This window comes from Procambarus clarkii, chromosome 28 (assembly GCF_040958095.1).
Source record: "Procambarus clarkii isolate CNS0578487 chromosome 28, FALCON_Pclarkii_2.0, whole genome shotgun sequence".
Classification (NCBI taxonomy): Eukaryota; Metazoa; Arthropoda; class Malacostraca; order Decapoda; family Cambaridae; genus Procambarus; species Procambarus clarkii.
In genome coordinates this window covers 43,044,440-43,060,567 of record NC_091177.1, presented here as the reverse complement: position 1 = coordinate 43,060,567, position 16,128 = coordinate 43,044,440, and the positions used below count along the sequence as shown (strand labels likewise).

At 38.0% G+C, this 16,128-nt stretch overlaps 1 protein-coding gene across 1 annotated transcript in view; it reads left to right on the top strand.

The window, feature by feature from the left end:
* Positions 1-15,534, top strand: part of LOC138369473 (phosphatidylinositol 4-phosphate 5-kinase type-1 alpha-like) — a 48,165-nt gene extending 32,631 nt beyond the window's left edge. Inside the window, exons 3-6 of the mRNA XM_069332728.1 lie at positions 2,673-2,843; positions 4,497-4,672; positions 8,949-9,021; positions 15,346-15,534. Of these exons, the coding sequence (XP_069188829.1) occupies positions 2,673-2,843; positions 4,497-4,672; positions 8,949-9,021; positions 15,346-15,534 (609 nt within the window). The remainder of the gene's footprint in view (positions 1-2,672; positions 2,844-4,496; positions 4,673-8,948; positions 9,022-15,345) is intronic.
* The last annotated feature ends 594 nt before the right edge of the window (positions 15,535-16,128 follow it).

Genomic DNA, 16,128 nt, shown 5'->3' with positions numbered 1-16,128 from the left:
TCTACACTTGAAACTGTGTATGGAGTCAGCCTCCACCACATCACTTCCTAATGCATTCCATTTGTCAACCACTCTGACACTAACAAAGCTCTTTCTAATATCTCTGTGGCTCATTTGGGCACTCAGTTTCCACCTGTGTCCCCTTGTGCGTGTGCCCCTTGTGTTAAATAACTTGTCTTTATCTACCCTGTCAATTCTGAAGTTCCAGGAGTTCCTCAGTGGTCAGTTCCTCACTGTGCTCCTCCACTAACTCCTGCACATCAGCAGCATCCAACTCCAGACCCAAAGTTTGCCCCAGAGCAACAATATCATCCACTAGATGCACTTCCGGGTCTTCCACAGGTGCAGATGCAAGTGGAGGACCGAAACCTTCGAAGTCTCACTCAGGGACACCCTCAGGCCATGGTTACGCCATGCAGAGTTTAGGGTCCTCCGTGTCACTCCTTCCCAGGCCTTATCGATCAAACGTAAGGCACCCAGGATATTGAAGTGGTTCTTCCAGAATTCTTTGAGGGTCAGCTCTGTATTGTCTATCACATCAACACACCTCTTCAACAAGGCCTTCATGTAGAATTTCTTAAAATTTGTAATGACTTTCTGGTCCATAGGTTGGAGGAATGGAGTGGTATTGGGAGGAAGGAACTTGGTGATGGATTGATTTTTGGGATAAAATTCTTCTCGCATCTGTGGAGGATGTGCAGGAGCATTATCGAGCACAAGCAAGGCATTGAGTGGCAAGTGCTTCTCTTCAAGATATTTCCTCACTGAAGGGCCAAAAACATCATTGACCCATTCAGTGAAGAATATCCACGTGACCCAGGATTTCTTATTGGACCTCCACATCACATTCAGTCGTGCCTTGTACACTTTACACGCCTTGAACACGCGTGGATTTTCTGAGTGGTAGACGAGCAGCGGCTTGACCTTGCAATCGCCACTTGCATTGGCACAGAGCACGAGAGTAAGTCGATCCTTCATCAGTTTGTGGCGAGGCAAAGATTGTTCCTCCTGTGTGATGTAGGTCCTCTTTGTCATTTTCTTCCAAAAACTGGCCAGTCTCGTCAAAATTAAAAACGTGTTAGGGCAAGAACTCCCTCTAGCAACAAATTCCTGGAACTCTGGTAAAAATTTCTCGGCAGCAGCTTTATCAGAGCTGGCAGCCTCCCCATGTCGCACAACACTGTGGATACCGCTTCTCTTCCTAAATTTCTCAAACCATCCACGGCTTGCCTTAAATATCTCCTCCTCTTCAGACGATGCACCTGGTGTCGTCCTGACAAGGTCCACATACAACTTCTTGGCCTTTGCACAAACAAGAGCTTCAGACACACTATCGCCATGTAATTGCCTTTCATTCATCCAAACTAGCAGTAGCTTTTCAACCTCTTTTAGGATTTTTGGACGTTTCTTGTTAACCTTGGTAACTCCTTTAGCCACCAAGTGTGTTAAATTGTTCCTTCCTCTTCAGAATGGTACAAATAGTTGATGAGGACCTGCCATACTCCCTGACGAGATCAGTCACATGCACACCACGCTCATGCTTTGCTATGATTTCCTTCTTCACTTCCACGGTAATTGTCGCTTTCTTCCCCTTCCCAACACTGTCTTTAGCAAGCAGCAGCTTTGGCGACATAGTGTGTTACAGATTGCAGTCACAAAACCACAAAAAAAGAGAAAATCACAAATAAATCCAGAGGGATGCTTGTCGTGTGCTATACAACAACAACACTGGTGTCGGAGGCGTCTGAGAATTTGCGAGAACCCGCGAGATGCTAGGAAGCACCATGTGGTTTTGCTGGTTAATAGAGGTGAAGCTCGTCAATACAGTAGAGACAAATTTGCTGCGAGTGGCTTGCTCGTTACGGGAAATGCTTGTAAATAGAGCCGCTCGTTAATTGAGGTGCCACTGTAACTGTAGAAGGTCTCTTGCTGCTTCTGTGTTGGTTCGGGATTTTGAAGTGGGTAGAATATAGTTGTGCATTAATTGGCTGTTTATTGCTGGTGTTGAGTTTTTGTGTGGTGCACCTCACTGATGTCGAGTCTCCTGCTATCGCTGTATTTATCGATGATTTCTGTGTTGCTTGTTAAGATTTCTCTGATGTCTGGTTGTGAGAAGAGATTATATGTTCTTTGATGGAGCCCTATTGTTTGTGCATTGTTAATCGCCTAGAAAATGACGTTGTTGTCTTGCCTATATACCGAGTTCTTTGGGGCTTAGTCTCCAAGTGGGCATGTGAAGGCATAGACGACGTTGGTTTCCTTCAAGGCATTCTGTTTGGTGTCTGGGGAGTTTTTCATGAGTATGTTGGCCATTGTTTTGTTTTTGTAGTAAATTGTCAATTGTATTTTATGATTTTTGTCTGTAGGGATAACATTCCTATTAATATCATCTTTCAGGACTCTTTCCTCTGTTTTATGAGCCGTCGAAAAGAAGTTCCTGTAAAACAGTCTAATCGGGGGTACAAGTGTTGTGCTAGTTGACTCTTCAGAGGTTGCATGGCATTTCACCCTTCTTTTTATGACGTTCAATCAACTCTTTGATCCACTACTTCTTCGATCAACTGTTCTCATGACGTATCTAGTTATTGATATGTTTCTTAATTCTATGTACAAGTAGCCATTAACATCGAATCAACATTTTTTATGACTTAATTGTGGTGTGTGTTTTTCAGATTGCAGCAGCACAAAATGCAGGTCAAGATGGTGGCATCAAAACCCCCACAAACGCCTCCCAAACTCCGAAATATTATGCTGGCCCTTCCCGTTATGATACCTTTCGAGACAAAGAGCGTAAGATTGGCCACAGAAGGGTTGATGAAGGTGGAGTGGTCACATACAAGAAGGTAAGATATTTTATACTATTTGGACTTCATTTAATATGTAAAGTGTTCATTTGTACTTTACAGTACAGTATATAGGCAAGATAATGAATGCTCACACTATAGTAGAAGAATTATGTACTGTTCAGTATAGTAAGGTCTACCTTTAATAACATATCATATTAACAAAACTTAATCAATATTTTTAAAGTATCAAATTGACTCGGATAAGGTGACCACTCTAGAGTATATACAGTACTCGACATAAAGATTTTTTCCATTTAATACAAAAAATTGTCCTGGCAGTAAGCATCCAGCCATGCAAAACTTTTGTTGATTCCCAGAAAACATAAAAATGAGCTAAAAAATATATGTACAGTATTCATAAAAATACAATAAAGCCATTAGTTTAATGAAAAGTTGCACTTTTTCAACAGGCTACAAACTAGATAGTTTCGTAAAAACTAAACTGTTCTGAAATGAAATGAAGTATATGTTCAACCATTCAAGACATTTTAAAATCACGATTACTGTATGTTGAATAATGTTAGCTGAATGAGGATTGCCTCCATAGTCAGATGCAAGTGGTCGAGTAAAAGGAAATGGGAAAAGATGGAGAGGCACAAGGTCAAAAAAGAAAAGTAGCCATTCAATGTTAGGTTCCACAAGCACAATTTAGAGAATGTTTTGTGAACATTAGATGTTTCTGACACATCAAACTACCAACAGATCCTAGAAATACTGTACAGTACAGTACTGTATTGCCATAACAATAGGTTTTCAAGAGGAACCTAGATATGTTCCTGTGGCAAGTGACCCATTAGCTGGGCTTTGGTGGCTGTGCTGGCCACAGAACCAGGGAAGTAATTGCTTTTAAAACAGGTCACAGATTAACTACAGGTAAATGGAAATGGGTAACAAAAACAAAGTAGACTATCTGTAAGGTAAAAGGGGGAAGTCTTTATTATTTTTCTCATGATAATTCGTCCATTGGAGAACAGCCATCTGGTGTATAGTGTATTTCTTTTAAAGAAAATGTAAAATATATACAGTAAATTAATTTTTGTTTTAATTATTGGAGATGAAGGAGAGTGAGTGAACTTCAAAATTTTGCAAGTTTGAAGTTTTGTAGATAAGTATGCATGTAGCTGGGGCCCTGACAATATGGATGATGTACATTAAACAAAAGCTTTAAGGATCATTGATAGCTCAAGAAATTTGGGTTAAAATACTGTCATGATGGAGGAAAGGACAGTACACTATGTTCTTTAATAATACTGGAGACAGGCAAGCTCTTTGACACACTGATGCATTAGATAAATGGTATCATTTATTGTTTTGCAAATTTCATTTGAATGTATTCATCATAAATTACTTGTTGCTTTCAAGGTATAAAGAGTCGGGTGTCTATTGTGTGTGTGCCTTCACTAGCTGTGATAAATACATATACTGTACGTGTGAGAAGTTTTATCTACAGTTCAATATATTGATAATGGTGAGGAAGTTTTCATTGCAAGTGAGGTCAGAGTTAAATGGGATAAAACACCATACATTGCAATTCAAAATATGTTTTGTGAATTTTTAAACAGTTTAGCTTGTTAGACAATATAGAGATATGATACTGTATTATATATGACTAAGATTGTGAATTAATAAGCCATTATTCAATCCACACAGATTGGGACTAACCAGTTGATGGGTTCCATTCAGTTGGGGATCCAGCAAGCAGTGGGAAGCTTGGCGAGTAAACCTGAGCTAGATGTTTTAATTCAAGATTTTTATGTGGTAGAAACTATATTCTTTCCTAATACTGGTTCTCAGTCAACACCAGCACATCAATTTTCTGATTTCAGGTGAGTTTTAGCTTTATCAAGGTAGTAGTTATGACTATTGTCTATACTGTGTTAATAATATACTGTATATGTATTTGAAAATATGAAAATTGGTTTATAATTTTTGTCTATTTTCATCAATACAGAGAGCATGTTTTTCTTACTAGATATGTAATAACAAAAATACCTTTACTGTATTTTTTTTGGTGTGGCCTTTTGACCCTAGGTAAGGAATAGGATAGGGCCTGAAAAATAGTGCTGAGTGTAATGAATGCCCTTTTCTGGGCAGCTTCAGTAGCTACCCAGCTCCCTAGCTCTGGTACCCCAGAGACAGCCACAACTTACCAAGTAACTGGGTTTTCACAATCCTACTGGACATTAGAACCAGAATCTGGTATTCTCAAGAAAGCAAGAGGAGCATGGAGGATCTAAGATCAACTTCTTAAATAAAACTGCCAAGTAATACAGTAAAGTGAACAAAGAAAATCTACTGCATATATCTTGATAAAACAAAGATGAGATGGAAATAAGGAAAGCAGTAGCTTGCCCAATTTAAACAAACCAGCTCCAGTCGTCTGAAGGTTCACTTGCCTACCCTATTAACTCAAATGCCACCCCAATATACAGTAGCCAAAATCCCCATGGAAAAGAAAAGTAAAATAAATGATACAAGAAGTTACTGAGGCTGCCCAGAAAAGGATGTTTCATTATGTTCACTGCTTGATTTATGGTCTATGTTGATTGAGTTCTCTATCAGCGTACCAAAGCATTGCACCTCTGCATTTCAAGAGGTTATTGTGCACATTCTGCCATGCCTACTGGTTTCATGTGATGTTACAGGTAGACGTTTGACATGGATAAAAAATGTTCTAATTGACGAAATTGAGGACAGTTATCAGAGGCAATGTATCAGACCGGAGAAGTGTTATCAGTGGAGTACTGGGTTCAGTTCTAGCACCAGTAATGTTCATTGTCTATATAAAAGATCCACCAGAAGGAATACAGAATTATATAAATGTTTGCTGATGATGCCAAGCTATTAGGGCAAATAAGAAATTTAAATGATTGTCATGCCCTTCAAGACCTGGATTACATAAGTGGATGGAATTTAATGGGAATAATTGCCATGTTATGGACTGTGGAATTGGAATAAATAGGGCACACACACAGCCTACAAATTGCGAAAAAGCTTTTCAGAATTCTGATAAAAAAGAGGTCTAGGGGGGGTTCTGAATAAAAAAAAAACTGTCACCTGAGAATCACATTAACACTATGCATGAAGCATGTGCTATACTTTCCAACTTTAGAATCACTTTTAAATTTATGGATTTAATATTAAAATATTATATTAAAATATTATATTAAAATATTAGAGAAATTGTTCACGATCTTTGTGAAGCCAATGTTTTAATTTGAAGCAGATGTGTGGTGCCCATATCTTAAGAAGTGCATCAATAAACTGAAAAAGGTGCAAAGGCATGCTACAAAAATGCTTCCAAAACTGAAAAACAGAGTTATGAAGAGAGGCTAGATGCATTAAATATGCCAAAACTAAAAGACAGAAGAATAAGAGGCAATATGGTCACCATTTACAAGATGATAATAGGAATCAACCAAATTGACAATAATTCCTAAAACCGGCAACCTCAAGAACAAGAGGTCACAGATTCAAGCTAAGGAAACAAAGGTACCCAACAAAATATTAGCTTTTTCTTTGCAAACAGAGTGGTAGATGGAACCAATTGAGGTGGTGGGGGTGGCCACATCCATTGATAGTTTCAAAGTGTTATATGACAGAGTATGTTCTGGGAAGATGGGAGACCACGGGCACAGCTCTCATCCTGAAACTACAATTAGGTAATTACACTTAGGTAATTATACACATACATATATACATAATGACTCCAAAAAGGTGACGTTACTGGTTTAGTCGGCATGAGATGCGTAGTTGCTGACATAGTGATGATGGTGAAGAAGACTGAAATTGTCAATTTGGATGCTTTTTATATTCATTGCTTCACTTTAGTTTACACAATGTGTTTAAATATCACAATTTATGTATGAATACAAAATGGAGTACTGTACATAGGCCTACAACATATGTACACCTGTACTGCACATAAACTTTTCCTGGCACAGCTCAAAGGAAATTTCATGCAACCCTCCCTTTGCTGCTACTGTCTGGAAAAATTTTCCAGAAATAGATTCCAACAATGATGGTAAAGGCAAATTGTGATTTGATGATAATTGCAGGCCACTAGTACCTGATAACCTCATTACATAGTAGGCAGTTAAAAACAATAAAAGAATTTTGTCATTGGTCTTGGTTAACTCCATTACATTCATACATATATACAATATTATAATTATATTTGCATAGATTGTATGATAACCAGGAAATATAACTAAAATCAGCAAATGACTATAACTGCAGTAGTCATGGAGATCAATATTTTGACAGTAGGTTACTCGTTAAGGGTTAAAAAAATGAGTATCTTTTTAATAGCATAGATGAAAATTTAAATTAAGTATATCTCTCTCTTACTATAAATGCAAATTTTGCTGAATTTTCATCAGCATTTCAACCCTTGGTGGGGACAAATCTGAAAATGAGGCTTCACAGTCAGAGTTAAATCACTTTTATTTTAATTTTAATAATTTACTGTACTGTATTTGTATTTTAGTTTTGTTAGACCATTTATATTTGTTTCCTAAACAACTTTGTGTATCTGTAAGAATTGTGTTGCATCATAATGGTTTTAGATGCTATATAATATTTACAGTACTGTATATACTTAGCTGTTGGAAGTGATGATCTTAGGAATCGGTTAGAGAGAACTTAACACTTTCACGCTCTGGGCGCACGACCTCCCCACTACCGCGGGTGGGTTTGGGTATTCCACAGGAACGCGCAGTTATTCTGAAAAGTGAATACTCTTTTCAACTTATGACAAGAATTGAGGTGACAAAGATATTCAATTTGGTATCAATGTGTTCGCAATAGAATTCTCCATAGGAGTAAATGCATATAAACTCCAAAAGCCCGGCTTACCACCCACAGCAACAGAGAAAGTGCGAGCGAGTGACCCGGGAGCGTGCAAGAGTGATAAAATGTGTACACTCTTTTCACTTTGGTCACCTCAATTTTTGTCCTAGGTTTTTCATTTTGGTATCAATGGGTTTGCAATAAATTCTCTAGAGGAGTATATGCATACAAAATAAAAAAAACCTGGTCGCTGTCCACCCGCCGACAAGTTAAAGACGGGCCAAGTGTTACCCGCGAAGGAGCGCCCAGAAGCCCACCCGCTACACCCCCAATTCCCACCCACAAATGTTTAGTATATTTTCATCAATTTTCATGTTACAGCACTTATTTTGGTATGAAATTTTTTCTAATAGAATGCTTTAGATGGATACTTGCATGTAAGGGCAAATTGAAGAACAATATTGCAAACAAATCACTTGGGCTATTCTGCTTTGAGTACTATTCAATACTCACTTTCCCCTTCAGAGCAGGAAAGATTGCTGAAATAGAGGGAATACAGAGTACATGTACAGCACGCATAGCCAGGAAAAAGCATCTAAACTATTGGGATCATCACAAAGCTCTCAAAATGTACTCTCTAGAAAGGAGACAAGAGAAGTATGAAATTATATAGACATGGAAAATATTGGAGGGCATGATCCCTAATTTGCACGTAAAATAGCAACACTGTCATGAATGATATGAAAGGAAATGCAGAATAGAACCAGTGAAAAGTAGAGGTAGAGGTGCCATGGACTTAGAGAACTGTATGAACATCAGAGGCCCACGGTTGTTCAGTATCCTCCCAGCAGAAATAAGAAATATTGTCAGAACAAAAGTGGAAGTCTTCAAGAAAAAACTAGACAGTTTTCTACAAGAAGTGCCTGATCAACCGGGCTGTAGTGGATATGTGCTGCTGCGGGTCACTCGCTTGTCGGCGAGAAGCAACAGCCTGCCGGACCAAACTCTCACAAGCCACAAGCCCCGAGCTGGGCTTGGGGAGTAGAATAACTCCCAGAACCCCATCCAAGTTCAATCCAGGTACTGACTACCTTCCATCAGTTGGGAGTTTTTTGGTGTTACCTCTGTATGTGCTGCTCCTTGTTCTTACTCTAACTTCTCAACACACTGCCTTCAGAATTAATTTGTTTTATAATTCACATGTTATTGCATCAGTTCATCCACATCTTATTTCCATATAGCAATCATTTATTATATATTTCTCTTGCTCCCATATGTTATTTTAACTTTTAACTGTGTTATTGATTTCAGATTCAAGGTTTATGCCCCCATAGCATTTAGACACTTTAGAGATCTGTTTAGAATTCAACCCGAGGACTATCTTGTGAGTATAATATTTAGTAGCTCTCTTTTTTATATTTGCATGGTTGATTAGTATTCATTAAGCAGTGTTTAAGTACTGATTATTAGACAAAAAATAATTTCCAAGTTTACTTGTAAAATTAGTGCAAGTTCTTATTGGGTCTTACAGTATATTTCTTTCAACATATCAAGGTCTGTATGCTGAATGCTAGTACAGTGGTACCTCAGCTTACGAATTTAATCTGTTCCCAGAGATGGCTCGTAAGCCAAATATTCATAAACTAAAGTGAATTTCCCTGTAAGAAATAATGTAAGTTGAATTAATCCGTTCCAGACTCCCCCCCCCCCCAAATTAACTTCAAAGTAAATTTTATTCCTAATTCATCCAAATCTTCAGTACTAAAGTATGTACAAGTTATTACTTACCTTTACTGATGACTCTTGTTGGCGTATGGATGACGATGAGGAGGGGGGAGGAGGAGAGAACATTCCCTGAACATGTCTATCTAAAAATAAATAAAGCCTGGTTGATCAGGTATCCTTATCTTGCCTTGAAGTTACCTTGAAGTGTTTCCGGGGATTAGTGTCCCCGCAGCCTGATTGTCGACCAGGCTTCCTCGTGCTGGACTGGTCAACCGGGCTGTTGGATGCAGCTGCTCGCAGCCTGACGTATGAATCACAGCCTTGTTGATCAGGTATCCTTTGGAGGTGCTTATCGAGTTCTCTCTTGAACACTGTGAGGGGTCGGCCAGTTATGCCCCTTATGTGTAGTGGAAGCTTGTTGAACAGTCTCGGGCCTCTGATGTTGATAGAGTTCTCTCTGAGTACCTGTTGCACCTCTGCTCTTCAACCGGGTATTCTGCACACCACCTTTGGAGGTGTTTATCAAGTTCTCTCTCAAACACTGTGCAAGGTCGACCAGTTATGCCCCTTATGTGCAATGGAAGCGTGTTGAACAGTCTCGGGCCTCTGATGTTGGAGTTCTCTCTCAGATTACCTATTGCACCTCTACTCTTTAAAAGGGGTATTCTGCACATCCTGCCATGCCTTCTGGTCTCATATGATGTTATTTCTATGTGCAGGTTTGAGACCAGCCCCTCTACTATTTTCCATGTGTAAATTATTATGGATCTCTCCCACCTGCGCTCAAGAGAATACAGATTTAGGCATTTTAGTTGGTCCCAATAGTTTAGATGTTTTACTGAGTGGATTCTAGCAGTCAACAATTTCTCCAGCTTTGAAATAGGCTGTCATTGTGCAGCAGTATTCCATTCTAGAGAGCACTAGTGTCTTGAAGAGTATCATCATTGGTATAGCATCTCTAATTTGAAAAATTCTTGTTATCCAACCTGTAATTTTTCTTGCAGTTGTGACGGCTACTTTATTGTGTTATTTTTTTTTTTGAGATATATACAAGAGTTGTTACATTCTTGTACAGCCACTAGTACGCGTAGCGTTTCGGGCAGGTCCCTGGAATACGATACCCGCTGCGAAGAATCGTTTTTTCATCCAAGTACACATTTTACTGTTGCGTTAAACAGAGGCTACAGTTAAGGAATTGCGCCCAGTAAATCCTCCCTGTAAATATAATTATAAAGTAAATATAATTTAATAGTAAGGTCTTTCTGACACGAGTCCACCCAAATCCTTTACATTGCTTTTTTGTTGTATGTTATGATTTGACTGTGTGGGGTTTTCTATTTTGTTTTCCCGACTGCAATGTGTACGTCACCAATTTACGTGTGGCAGACGCTTCACGAAGCTGTCGGAATCCAGTAGAGAAAATACGGGAGCAACCATACAGGGCCTGGGAGCAAGGTAGAGTTAGAGTCCTTGAGGGTCTCTTCTCAGACTAGCCTCACCTGGTCCTCATCCACATTGGTCGTTGGAATCTCCTCAATGCTTGAAACACTTAAGGGACTCCTAGGGTCCTCAACACATTTATAGATTTGTGAATAATAGGCAACTCGGTGTTGAAGACACCTGGAGCTGAAGGCTTAAGTAAATAGTTTGGCAGTATTCAGAAGTGGTTCAACGGAAACACCGCATAAAGCTTAACAGTAGCTTATTTACAAACTTAACCACTAATACAAAGGGTGCTTGATTTACTTTGAATTGGTGTCAGAAAGGCTATGGTTGCATTAGCAAGATTCTTGACATTTGACTAATTGATTCAGATCCACTCGTGGAGAAACACCTAACTTAACACAATTGACAGCCAATCATTAACACGGCAAACCTAACTGGCGGTGTGCAAAGGGTCACAGGAGTTCCAACAGGATACTTGGGCAATGATGATCATGCACAATAAATCTCAATAACACTCTCAGTGAGACAGGCAATGATCATGCACAATAATTATGTCACACAATAATTGTGTGGTTTATTTGAAACTCACATTCACAGACGAGTGTAATGTCGTGGTCCCACACAGATAAACACGCATGCACCGTTGGGTGTCTTGGTCTCCACCTATACCTGTGTCAGGTACAAGAAGGTGAGAACTGTGGTTGATCCCTCAGATCAACACTGAGACATTAATAATAAAGAAACAAGATCTTGTACTTACAGGTATGGCTACCTCTCTTATTCACTCACTCGTGCACATTCATGGAAGAACTCGTAGGTGGCCTGACAGCTGGTTTCGCTCGTTATGATGTGAGACTATTGACGACAGGCTTTACCAGCAAACAGTACTTGACATGGAGGGTACTTGCAGGAGGGCGCGCTTTATGTCTAGCAGACACACGCACACTGAGCTCTTCATGGTTGATGGTCCAGATTTTATTTTGTTGACTATTACACATTGCGTCCTATTAGTCAGGAAATTGTAGATCCATCTGCCTATTTTTCCGGTAATTCCTTTTGAAAGCATTTTGTATGCAATAACACCATGGTCACATTTGTCGAAGGCTTTTGCAAAATCTGTGATACTTATATCACTGTTTTGCTTGTCTTACATGGCATCTAAGGCCATGTCATAGTGGTCCAGCAATTGTGATAGGCAAGAGCGCTCTGTTCTCAAACCATGTTCTCCAGGGTTATAGAGATGCTGTGATTGCATGTATTTTATGATCTTACTTCTTAACACTCTTTCAAAGATTTTTATGATGTGTGATGTTAGTGCTATCAGTCTGTAATTTTTTGCCTCTGCCTTATTTTCCCCTTTATGGAGTGGTACTATCTCAGCTGTTTTTAGTATGTCAGGGATAATGCCAGTAGGCTTTGTCTTTGAAAAGTGCATAGGCATACTGTCTATGACTTCTTCAAAATCCAGTGGGCATAGGGTGACATCTGATATATGATTTGATATTGGCATCACATCCATGAAAAATTGATTTGGGTTATGAATCTTCAGTGTGTTTAGTGGTTCGCTAAAAGCAAGAGTTGTACTGATTCCTCAATATTTCGCTCATTACTCTGTTGTCATCTGTGAAAGTTCCGTCTCCCTTTCGTGGGCTTGCTACTAGATGCAATTTTTTATCATGAATTTGCATGGAGGAAAAAATATTTTGGATTTCTTTCTATTTCACTGATGGCCTTTTGCTCTCTTTGTCTCTCTTGGATTTTGTATAATTCTTGTAGCTCTAGTTCAATTTTTTCTATTTCTCTACCTAACCTCCTTCGTCATTCTTGAGTTAGGGTGTGACTCTCAAGTTGTTCCGCAATTCGTTTTCTTTGCCTATGGTGGGAACGTCTTTCCCGTTCCAGTCTGCATCTCTTCCTCTTTTTTTCATAGGTGTATGCGGTTGGAACATATTTCTAGAGCTACCGAGTTTATTTTTTCTGGGCACTAGTTCAGATTTGGATTTTCTAGCTGTTCTTCTCAGGTTAGTTCTGTGAGTCCTTGGTTTATTTGCTCCCAGTTAATCTGTTTATTATTAAAATTGAATTTGCTTAATTCTCCTTCCCTGGGATTCGGGACTGGTTGTGCAGGTTTACTCCCCATGCTTGTCAGAACTTCAATTAGGTTGTGATCAGAGTAGCAGGTATTTGTAATCATTATATTCCTGATCAAGTCACCATTATTAATGAAAATGAGGTCCAGCGTGTTCTCTTTTCTGGTTGGTTCTACTATTTGCTGGTTTAAGGCAAATCTGTCGCACATCCGTAGCACGTGACTGTTCATTTAGGCTACTTCCCGGTATTCTCTCCGATATAACTGTAGTGGCTAGATGCGTCCATTTCAGGTGCCGTAGAAGTCCCTAAGCAGGGATGATGTTCGGGGCTGGATTTGTGAGGTTTTCCAAGCTGTGTTCTATTTTCATTAGTTGGTCTTTAAACTGCTGAGGATTGGCCTCTGGTGACTTTTATACAAGGATAATAACTACATTTAGGATCTCTATTTTGATTATCAGTACTTCCACCATATCGTTTGTGGTGTTTAACAGCTCAGTATAGATGAATGTATCTTTGATGTACAGGCTGACCCCACCCTGTAGCCTGTGTTTCCTGTCACATCTGAAAAGATTGTACGCTGAGATCCATATTTCACCATCATGGTAGTCCTTTGTGTGGGTTTCCATAAAGGCTGCAAACACTGTATTTGCCTCATGTAGGAGGCCTTTGATAAAAATAAAGTGAACTTTGTTAGAATTGCGTGTTTTTTATATTCTGGTTGTTGGCAAATAATAATGTTATGTTTGTGGAATTGCTGGATCCTTTACTTGATGTTAATATCTGTGGCTCTGGTAGGGAGGCCACTGTGTGTGTGTGTCCTCTCTAGCATTTGACCGAGTTGGTGGTACAGTCTGGACATTTTTAGCCATTCTTCTCTTCTTTCTCTTGCTAAAAAAAAATCATCCTGGTCGATAGAGTTGTGGCCGTTTTCATAGTGGTGGTATGTCGGTTTTATTCACCTGGTACCTCATATATGAAAAGCTGGACATTTTGTGTTGTGTGTTGTGTTGTTTCTTGAAATTGTCTTTATTCAGCTGAGCTTCAGTTCCTACTCAAACAGCAAGTGCCAACACCTGGACTTGTCAGGTCATTCATCAGAGCTGGTCAGGGAATGGGTTGTGGGTCCAAAATTAAGAATCATGATAGGTAGTCTATAAGCAGGTAACCATTGAATTTATAAAATTTATTATTATGTAGTAATTATACTGGAGTCATGTTTAGTTCTGTATCGTTTTACAAGTTCTAACAATGTCTTTAAAATGACAGTCACATGTGCAGGTACAGTACTTACACATAATTAATTTTGGACTAATAAGTGCTGAAGTACACTTTAGTGTCAACATAAAATCTCTTAGTTCAATGTATGTATGTATGTATGTATGTATGTGTGTGTATATATATATATATATATATATATATATATATATATATATATATATATATATATATATATATATATATATATATATATATATATATATATATATATATATATATATATATATATATATATATATATATATATATATATATATATATATATATATATATATATATATATATATATATATATATATATATATATATATATATATATATATATATATATATATATATATATATATATATATATATATATATATATATATATATATATATATATATATATATATATATATATATATATATATATATATATATATATATATATATATATATATATATATATATATATATAATATATATAAATAAAATATAAACTTCTAACAACTTTCATTACTTTTTAATACTTTGAAGAATATGCATTTTCATGGAAAATGGGACACTAATTATTTATGGTGCTCTCTTATATAAGCTAGATTATTTTATTGTTAATTTTTTTATTAGTAAATTAGTTGATCATATTCTGAATGAGACATTAAAATGCTGTACGTAATAAGTTTTACACTTTGAGATGTTTGATATAAAAGTTTGCGTCAGATGTACCATTTTAAAGTTATGAAACCTTGATAAAACACTAGTACTGAACTATAATGTAGATTTTAAAGCATTATAATGACAACTTTAAATGGAATGCACTAGGAAGTGTTGTGGTGGAGGCTGACTCCATACAGTTTCATATGTAGATAGGGTTGTTGAGTACAGTATTTAAAAATAATGATTTATATTGACAACAAAACTGTAAAACTAATAATTTATAAACATTAAAATGTTTAATGTTGATAAATTTTATCAGAAAATAAAGTAATTGAGTTTGTATTGAGTATTCTGTATTTCCATTGTACATTGACTAAAACTCCAGTTGATTCAGCTGTCCCTTTTCTCAAGTGCAGAGTTCAACAACTACTGTCTTTGTTTTCTCCTGCACATATATGGTAAATAAATTACAAATTAAGGTAGTGAACTGTCAAAGTAAATTTTTCTGAACAAACCAAACTGCCTACAGGTGTCGTTATGTACAGAGCCTCTACGAGAGCTTAGTAATCCTGGAGCGAGTGGCAGCATCTTTTACCTCACCAATGATGATGAGTTCATCATCAAGACTGTGCAGCATAAGGAAGCAGAGTTCCTCCAAAAGTTGTTGCCAGGATACTATATGGTAAGCTTCATTTGGATTATTATCTTGCATTATTAATACAGTATTGTACTGTAGTGTAATTGTCATACCACCTGACCCACCATCCACCCTCCACCTGACCCACCATCCACCCTCCACCTGACCCACCATCCACCCTCCACCTGACCCACCATCCACCCTCCACCTGACCTACCATCCACCCTCCACCTGACCCACCATCCACCCTCCACCTGACCCACCATCCACCCTCCACCTGACCCACCATCCACCCTCCACCTGACCCACCATCCACCCTCCACCTGACCCACCATCCACCCTCCACCTGTTGCGAAGAAAGTTTACTCTCTATTGATTGATATTTAATTAATAGATTAATTTGAATTAATCGAAGGACCACCCTATTTTGACTGAAAAGGGGAACAGATGAAGTTAAATTATTAGGACTGAAACACCACTGCCTATGGATAAGAAACTTTTAAAGATTATTCTTTAAACGTTAATGGGCTGCATAATATTAATGTTCGAAAATAAACTTTCCGTCCTTCACAAAATTGGGGGTTAATACCAGAAGTAATCTACTCCCAGTACGCTTCATCGAGGCTGGTTCTTCCTCGAATAAAAATTAATAATTCTACTAAATACTATTAAGAA